Here is a 9,326-nt window from a genome sequence, read left to right as displayed (position 1 = left end):
ACTATCTGTCATTGTTATACATTGTACGTTTACCTTATCCTATTATACAAAATCCTCTACAAGTTGGGGACCAAAATAAGGTGGTATGAAACCGTCTAGACCTATCACATGGAATTAGTTTAAGTTTCAGTTTATTTCCAAAAACATTCACGTCGTTAGGAATGACACATATACATAATCGCGGGGACATGTGAACGGGTGCACGTCACGAGACCGACACCCACGAGTCATACAGCCCACGAGTCATACAGCTCACGAGTAATACAGCCCATGAGTTATACAGCTCACGAGTCATACAGCACATGAGTTCGACACTAAGCTAACAAGGCCCACGAGACCGACACATTAAGCCCCGTGTTGTGTCTGTGGAACTCGTGTGCTGTTTTTACCTAGTGTCGAACTCATGCATGGGCTTTATGTGCCTAGTGTCGAACTCATGGGCTGTATGACTCGTGAGCTGTGTGACTCATGGACCTGTTTTCAATGTCGAACTCTTGGGCTGTATGACTCGTGGGTGTCGGTCTTGTGGGATGACCCCCGTGTGAACATGGGTCCTTCGTCAGTTAGTCTACAAGATTCTGCAACAGGATTCTGCATTAAATATTGTGATTCATGAGGAACCTAAATGGAGCACAGCTTGTTGAACAAGACCCGGAAGTATATAGAATACTCAGTATACAGTCTGCTGTATGTAGATATAAGGGGAAAGCGATATAATTCAGAAGGTAGGGGTAAGGACGAGAAACCAATTGATGTGGGAAGTAAAGTATGAGAATGGAGAAAAAAAGATCGGAGTGCCCTCATATTATATAGCACATGACAGAAAGTAGTTGCAGATAGCATTGTGCAGTTGCAATGGCTGCAAGTCGGGATTATCAATATTGCAGACATATGGAAAATGACCTTTGAATATTCCATTTGAAAGCATACAAGCCCAAAGTTTTGTTAGTCGTAAATCCCATCATAAATTACAAAAATGACTTCTCCAATCAGGTGTATGCATGAATGTCTACCGGATAGCTGGAGTAAGAGGTGGAGGATATGGTGAAGGATAGGTCCTATTCAAAAGGCACAGTACTAAGTTTGGCGATATTGAATGACAAGACAATTGGCTCCATGAATAGATCTGTAATAACTGCATTTATTCTGTGAGTCTAATAGATCCAATGTGAGTAACTTGATAATAATAAAACACACATATTGATCATTAACCAAAGATCACATTTCACCAATCAACAAAGAGGGTAGGCCATATGTTTTTCTTTGTGTGTGTGTATGTATGTGTGTGTGTGTATGTGTGTGTGTGTGTGTGTATGTGTGTGTATGTGTGTGAGTTATACTTTATCTGATATATTTATGTATATAGTGTGTGCTCTGCCAAAAAAAAAAAGAAAAAAAAAGGAAGTTAAGTGAAAAAGTGATTGAGTAGCACACATTTCTTAGTCGGTGTGTGAGTGATAAGGCACATTCGGATTGGCTTGATTAGGCTGATCAAAATAGCTTTTTCTGAGAATTATGTAGATTTTTATGTCATTTCCCTTATAAAAACAGGGTATGATTTGGTAAAAAGAATCAAATATATTGTACTGTATGTTTGAAAAATGATTTAGCAGCACAAGAAAGAAGAATACAGCTGCTTTCTTTTTTTTTGTTGGTGGATGTATTAATTTTATTGTTAATATGGATTTCACATTGAATGAAACTCAAATAAAAGAATATTATTAAAAAAAAGTGTGTCTGTGGGTGCGTGTGTTTTGGTTTCCGTCTTTTTTTTAAGCCTCATGTGAATAGAGATACTGCGGGGTAGATTCAGCGTCGAGAGGCAAACTGTTCCACAGCTTGGGATCGGAATATATAAAGTGATTTGTGTAAGGGTTGTGCATGTAAGAGATCTTAATGATAGAATATGTGGAACAAGTTTTGCTGGCAGGGAATGGAGGAACTATTTCTATATGAACATCACTGTGTGTTCATGATATAAAAGAGAGAGGGCATTTAGGGATTAATTCATATTGTTTTGAAACATCAAGGACCATGAAGATGGAGAAGATGCAAGTCTCAAATTTTCAACGGTTTGCTTTCAAAAAGCATATCTGAAGTGTGTGAACTAAACTGCAGATTGAAAACATTTCTGGGCCCCCTAGCTTACCTGAAGTTTGTGCATATCTATGAAATACATCATCTTGGAACTGTTCCCCAAGCAACATGCGTATGTGTATATATGTATGTGTGTTATAAAGCCATGTATAATTGCAGTAATGTAAACGTAAGTGAGGGGACTGCACTATACAAGTTCGCTTTTTCTAGCAGCCCCTCAATTTTCATTTCCATGAAGTTATTTTAATAACCAATATGTATTATTATGTTCCCAGATGTGTAATCATTTGAAGTATATTACTTGTGTATATTGATTGGAAATGAAAATAAAAAAAAAAAAAACATGCATGTGAACATGCATGTGTGAAATGAAATGAATGAAATGAACATAATTATGTAGGACCCTACTAAACAAGCACGAAATACAGTTGTAATTCTGTAAGTGTGACAACAGCACATCAAGGATTCACCGATTTTGTGTAGGGGAAAAATTGAGAATTTATATTCAATTTGACCTCAAAGAATGAATATAGGGCCTACACTGCATACTCGAGTAAACTAATAATCAACACAGTGCAGCCGCCGCCGTATGGCATCACTGAATCAACAAAGTCATCAGGCGCCACCATCGGTATCCGGCTGAACAGGCAGGCAGCACAACAAACACAATCATTGTAAAAGTTGTGGACGTAATATATCTTACGAGGGAATGTCACACGCAAATTGAACATTTAATGTTCATGACGGAACGAGATTTTCTTTCAAGATGACGGCATCTGGTGTACATCTAGCTGCAGACGCCTTTATGGTCTGTCTTACCCACGCGTTTTCAACTGAAAGAGAGGAAGTAATGGGCTTGTGTATCGGAGAGGTACGTTTATATAGTCCCATATACTTGATATTGTGTACTGTATGTATTAATAAGTTACGCGTATTATATAGATCTAGGCCTATAGATCTATATTTCTAGAGTTCTACTTCTAGCTAGAGACACGGAGAACTTGAGTTGAGTCTCTCTCTCTCTAGCTCTCGGTTCTACGCTGTCCCTCTGTCCCTCTCTTTAGTGGAGAGACGGAGGGGGAGAGCGAGAAGCGCGAAGCAGTTCTTATTAACATGATTAATGTTGATTATCATCAGAGTCACATCAGTGACAGTGTTCATTTTCAAACCATGAAACTTGTCATGGTTTTGTTGATCACGTTAGGTTGAAATAAGTAGGCCCTACCGGTATTTTGCGACAGGCGATTCCGCAAATGAATCAATTTGCTGCATATGCCCTAAACTACGACTAGAGTTTACTGCTGTATGACCATGATGACAGTAAATTTAGACATGTATAGATCGAGAGCCCTAAAGTGAATTATATTTCATACTTGGGTCTAAATTTACTGATAGTTCAGCAAGTCTAGAGAGTAAGCTGATGAATATGAGTCAGGTCTAGATGAATATGAGTCAGGTCTAGATGACTAGTATGTTTGTTATGTTTGGTTGCTAATCGAACTTTAGGGGTCAGCGATTCACAAGCACGACAAGGCTTATTGCTCTTCTCTGCTGACCCCCATTCACATGAATTTTAATATGCATCGTTTTTTGGTTCTTGTTGTTTTGTGTATGTGTGTGTATTTCTTTTGATATTCTTATATTTGTATCTATTTGTTTTCATTGTATGAATTGTTTGATGATTTTATGTCGAATGGAAATAATGTAGATGTAAATAGATGGTCAACCATCTAGAGTCTACATCTGGACTAGAGGAAAGTTTACATCAAATTGAGAAAGGGTCGTCCTAAAAGTTTATCAAAGCCAAGTAATTGAATTCGCATACAAACAAACATGAAGAAGATGAAATAACAAACTCCAAAGTAAAAAAAAAAAAAAAAAAAGACTGTCACACAGAGATGAATTAAAGAACCAACCACTTTTAAGGGTCTGTCCATTTATGTGTGACACTGACTCCTGAAAAGCAGTTCCTCTAGATTTCAAGGTTGCAAACATCCCAGCCTTAACAATGGGTCTTCAATATTAATGTTGCTGACAACCATTTTTGTCATTACTATTCATCAGTGGCCTTATTCCTTATCAATGTGTTCTTGTCAACAATATACCTACATGTACACAAGTGTACATTCTGACTAGATGACAGGTGCTAGTTTTGATCAAATACAAATTTATGTAGGGCATTCATGTCAAGTGTAGTACATAGCAGAGGCATTAACACATTAACCTATTCCTCAGTATTTAAATATGTAAGTAACTTTACCAGGTGGTTTCAATTGTCCAATAATGGTTCTGGCATTTCTACCACTTAATCTTTTACTCATCCAGATTGATACCAACAAAATAGTCCACATTGTGTCAGTCATCATGCTTCGCAGATCAGACAAGCGCAAAGACCGAGTGGAGATATCCCCTGAGCAACTGTCCTTTGCGGCATCGGAGGCTGAGATATCCTTTCCTGGCTTTGAATGCAAGGAGCTTGCTTCATGTGATTGGCCTTTGACTATTGTAATATCTGTGTTTAACCTTAGAAGTGGCTATAATGATAATATCAACTAAATTTATAGTTTGAAAGAATATGGGCTATTGTGTAATGAGGAATAGTTCTATATCTTTCTTCTTCTTTTTTGGTATATATACATTATTCCTGTTTTTGTGTTTCTTTTTACTGCTCATTTCTGTTTTTTCTTGTATTTTTTCTTTCTTTGTTCTTCTTTTTCTCCGTCTACTCCTGCAGTTAGATCTGTCTTATTTCATCCTGGGAATTCCATCTGTTTATATATTTGAATATTTTAATGTGAAATCTACTAAGTAATGCATTTGAAGAACAAAGCCAAACTGTTTATTCTTATGTTTGTTTGTGCATTTGTTCGTTTGACTGATTGATTGGAATGTGAAAGGATTTGACGCTGTATTCAGTCCAAGTCACTTATTCAAATACTGTGTAACGTCACTTGTATATATGACTGAATCATGCAAGTATTCCCCTCAGTGTTAGCCCCTTGACATTTGAAATCCACAGATTAGCAAGGCAGATGAACCGCCCTCTGAGGGTAGTTGGATGGTATCATTCCCACCCTCACATCACAGTTTGGCCATCACATGTTGGTAAGTTTTGAGGTGTCATCACTTTCTTTAGTCATTTCCTCTTCCAAACTACACTGCATCTCCTCTCTAAACCATTTTTAATCAGTATATTCACTTAATTACAGTAGCATAATAATTTTGACAATTAAGAGAAAGAAATGATAATGCGATACTATTGTACATGATTGCAGATTGATATGAGAGTCACTTCATATTTACCCGATGTCCTGATGCCTATAAATGCAAACACTATTACATTGGTCAGGGCTTGACACCATTTTTTTTTCTTCTTTTTTGTCTGATGGGTGTGTGGGCCACTAGAGCCTTTAAATCTGATATTTTTGTGGCCCAAAAAGGAAATGTAGTGGCCTGAAATCAAAGCAGAAAAAACCCAAACAATCCATTTTGAATGTTAGTAGCCCAGTCAGACCAGCTAAGGATAAGTGTTTTTAAAATTTGGTGGCTGGACATCAATTTTTAGTGATCCCCTGCCACCTGACCACTGCTAATGTCAAGCCCTGCATTAGTTATTGCTAAGTGACCATATCGTCGCCGGTCACACGAACCGACGAATCACTCGATTTTGGGTCAAATTTTCGATTTTGAGATTTTCAATCATTTCGATAGTAGACATTCCATACTACATATTCTGAAATTCTCAGTGTGTAATTCGGTGTAATTTTTACGTAGTTATCACTTTTGTAGAAGTATGTAATTCCATTTGTGAAAATTATTTGTTTTCCCCATAGACGCGTGTGTTAAAACAATCAGGCGATTCGACGGTTCGGTGACCGCGCGTACTACATTTGTAGTACGCGCGGTCACCGAACCGACAAATCAGTGCGCATTGACTTGCGTGTAGTTTTTGAGATTCAACAGTTCATTGACCGCGCGCACAGTGCGCGTACTATGTAATACATGTGTTGACAATGACAATGCTCAATGTACATGTACATATGGACACACATGGAAAATGACAACGTTCTTTGCAGACCGAAAATACATGCATGCAGCTCTTTGACGATTTCCCGCTTATTTATTAACAATACAATTCGATAAAAACTTCACAAGTTAGGGCAAGAATTGAAGTCTGATGTACTACAAAAATAACTGGAAACTATAGACATGAAAGTGTAGCAACCATAAGTCAAAAATGGGTTAACTTCAAACGCAATTTTCTCGAATTGTCATTCTTACGCAAACCTGAGGGATTCGTCGTTTTGTGTGACCGGCGACGATATATTGTATGTACTGCATATATATTTTTGTGTATTTTATATGTGTGTATGTTATTGCGTATTATATAGATATGTGTATAAAAGTGTACAATGTATACATACATACACTGTAATCTGTATAAAGATAGATAGATTGATTGATGTTATGAGGTTTAGATTGCACTTTTCTCTTTTAAATACAAATGTACACAAAACAGACGTCCAGACACAAGCCTCCTATCAGCTGCTCGATGAGTGTTTTGTGGGACTCATATTCTCCTGCTTCAATGATGACAACAGCTCCCATCAGGGTCTGATCCAAGTTACCTGTTTCCAGTCCATTAACCAGAGTCCAGAGGGAGAGGCCCCACTGTAAGTCTGGGCTGAATTCACCTGTACAGGATGGTTGATCTAAAAGTTAATCTGTCCCAAAGATAGCATAATTAAGGAGGACTTGACTTACCTCATTCAAGAGATTGGAGGGGAGAGGGAGGGAATAAAATTCCCTGGGGGAGGAAAGGGAATAAGATTCCCTAACATTTGTCAGTACGAAGTCAAGGGAAAGTGTACTTTTTCTCAACAAATGAAATTTTGTGTATTCTTTATGCATAGTTTCATTATTACAGCAGGTTGAGCATGGTACCTTCCTTTATACAGCCATTGACAATAGCACATCAATTAAATCAAGCTGTTAAAGTTTAAGCAGAGTACCACATTTTCATTGAAGTTCAAGGATGTATGCTACTAATATTGTATTTTCTCCATTTCCCTGAGCTACATCTTTCTGGAGGGTAAATTCACATTTATTCAATCTCAGAGACCAGTAATATTGAGCTGTGCATTTGTACATCATGTACATTAAGCTGTTGGGGTGTATTGAAAAAAAAGGAATCCTTGTCTTCATTCAATATGAGAAGATTAAAAGTAAACTTTGCATTTCAGTGGTGATATGTATTAGGCTCTTGATTTGATCCTTTAGTGAGATTGATTTCTACATTGTACATGTGCTTTCAAAACTTTTTTTTTTGTTGTGCATTATATCTACCCATTGAGCAAGGCTTTGGAAGTGTTGTTCTCAATTTCATTCCCCCCCCCCCCCCCGACATCTCTAGTTTCTTGGGCCCCCCTATATCTGAAGTGTGCATTTGTTACACATCAATTCCCGATATAAGATCAGCAAGTGATAAGATTTCTTTTTTCTATAAGGTGGAATTCTTAAGTTGTTGTTGTTGTTGTTGTTGTTGGGTTTTTTTTTTTTTGTTTTTTTGTTTGTTTTTTTTTTTTGGGGGGGGGGGGAGGTGTGAAGAAATGTGATACCACAAGTCCAAGAGGATTGTCATAAACACCAGAATGTACGAGACAAGATTGCAGACTATATATCTAAAACATCAATGCCTGTGTTGCTTCTTTTATCTTGTTACCATAGATACGACAGACTGGAAATTCCACTCCACATCATCCCGCAGCAGTCCTTTGGATGGGCGTGTCTTGACGCCCTCGCTGAATTGCCACGGATTCTGACTATGGAGGAGGGGGAGGCCTATGGCAAAGCGTGTGAGGCAACCCAGGGACATCTCCTGACAGCGATACACAATGGGGCAGGTACAAACTCTCTCTCTCCAGCTTCAGCCTTTCTATACTGATAGATAGCAAAGTTAGCTTTGGAGTTTGAAACACCAGCCAATTCTGTGAAGTTTGTGTGGATTTGTATTTGACTTGAGACAATTAACAGACAGGCTCAGCAGAAATTAAATGATGCTATTGAAAGAAAACAAAGGTGTCTATAAAAACGCTTTTGGTTGATGTTTGAAGCTGGCATTAATCAGAATAAGCAGAATAAAACTGGGCAGGATTATTTGCAAGGTGGGCATCTACATGGGAATATTATTTTGAAGGCTATAGGATATATTTCTTGTCTGACTAACTGTAGGACAACTTTGCCTTATTAAATTCCAGGAATGTTCTCTATTTTAATCAAAGCTGAAACTCTTGGTAACCCGAGTACAGCGAATGCACACTTTAATAGCAAACATTGCAAGATGTCAGAAGATGTAATTTGCAGTATAATGCTCTTCAACTGATGGTTTGAATCCATGTCTTTCTGTGTCCATGCATTCCCTCCAGTCTACACCAAGTCTGTGTGTCACCAGTTGGAGAGATTGACTGGTCCTCTTCTACAAACCCTGGAGCATCGCCTGGAAAAGAACATGCAGCTCATCGAGGAACTCGAGCGAGAGAAGAAGCAACTCCTTGAAGAGCTCAAAGCGGGAAGCTCATGATCAAACCATCAACTATTTGGACACCCCTTACGTATTTCTGTTCAGGGCAGGTTGGAAGTAGTGCAAAAGCTCATGACAGCATGGCTATTTTAAGCTACGTGGTTCAAAAAAGTTGTGGTACGTGTACATCCAAAGATTGTAGGCTTTGCAACAGGAACTTGCATCAGTGTAATTAAAGGAGTGGGTTGAACACAGCAGTATCCTTAAATGTGACTCACGTCCATTGAGTTGGAAGCAGGGAGGCCTCTCCGTCCATGGCGCATTGCATTGTGAGCAGTTTGTCTTATCTAGCACCGTCAAATGATGACAGCGGCCTACATTTGAAAGTGGAAATAAGTTTTCCATAACTTTTAATAGGTTATAATTTCATACGTGGGCCTAATGTCTGATAACATTTGAGGAATAGGATACAGGTGTAACTGAATCACACCCTGTGCAGATCAGCTTCAAATCAACTCTCTGTCACCTGACTTGTCACAAGATAGAGGCTGAGGCTTGCCAGTATAAAACAATCTCTAGAAGCTTTGCTTTGTATCCTTAAAGGTACTAGCCCACATTTGCAAACCCACGAAAATCAAAACTGCATAAAACAGGTCCAATATGACTTCAAGTACAAGTTATAACAGTAACATACCTCACCTGTTGCTCT

General features: G+C 38.3%; 1 protein-coding gene across 1 annotated transcript; it reads left to right on the top strand.

Annotated features, from left to right (window-relative positions):
• Positions 1 to 2,777: 2,777 nt before the first annotated feature.
• On the top strand, positions 2,778 to 9,217 carry LOC140244590 (lys-63-specific deubiquitinase BRCC36-like). Its single transcript, XM_072324213.1, has 6 exons — positions 2,778 to 2,968; positions 4,423 to 4,543; positions 5,116 to 5,202; positions 6,617 to 6,770; positions 7,825 to 8,000; positions 8,523 to 9,217. The coding sequence occupies exons 1-6, from the start codon at positions 2,864 to 2,866 to the stop codon at positions 8,675 to 8,677; spliced, it is 798 nt and encodes a 265-aa protein (XP_072180314.1). The 5' UTR covers positions 2,778 to 2,863; the 3' UTR covers positions 8,678 to 9,217.
• Positions 9,218 to 9,326: the final 109 nt, after the last annotated feature.

Source organism: Diadema setosum, chromosome 21 (genome assembly GCF_964275005.1).
Source record: "Diadema setosum chromosome 21, eeDiaSeto1, whole genome shotgun sequence".
NCBI classification, from domain to species: Eukaryota; Metazoa; Echinodermata; class Echinoidea; order Diadematoida; family Diadematidae; genus Diadema; species Diadema setosum.
Note: the sequence above shows the minus strand (reverse complement) of the source record. Positions and strands in the feature narration are given on the sequence as shown.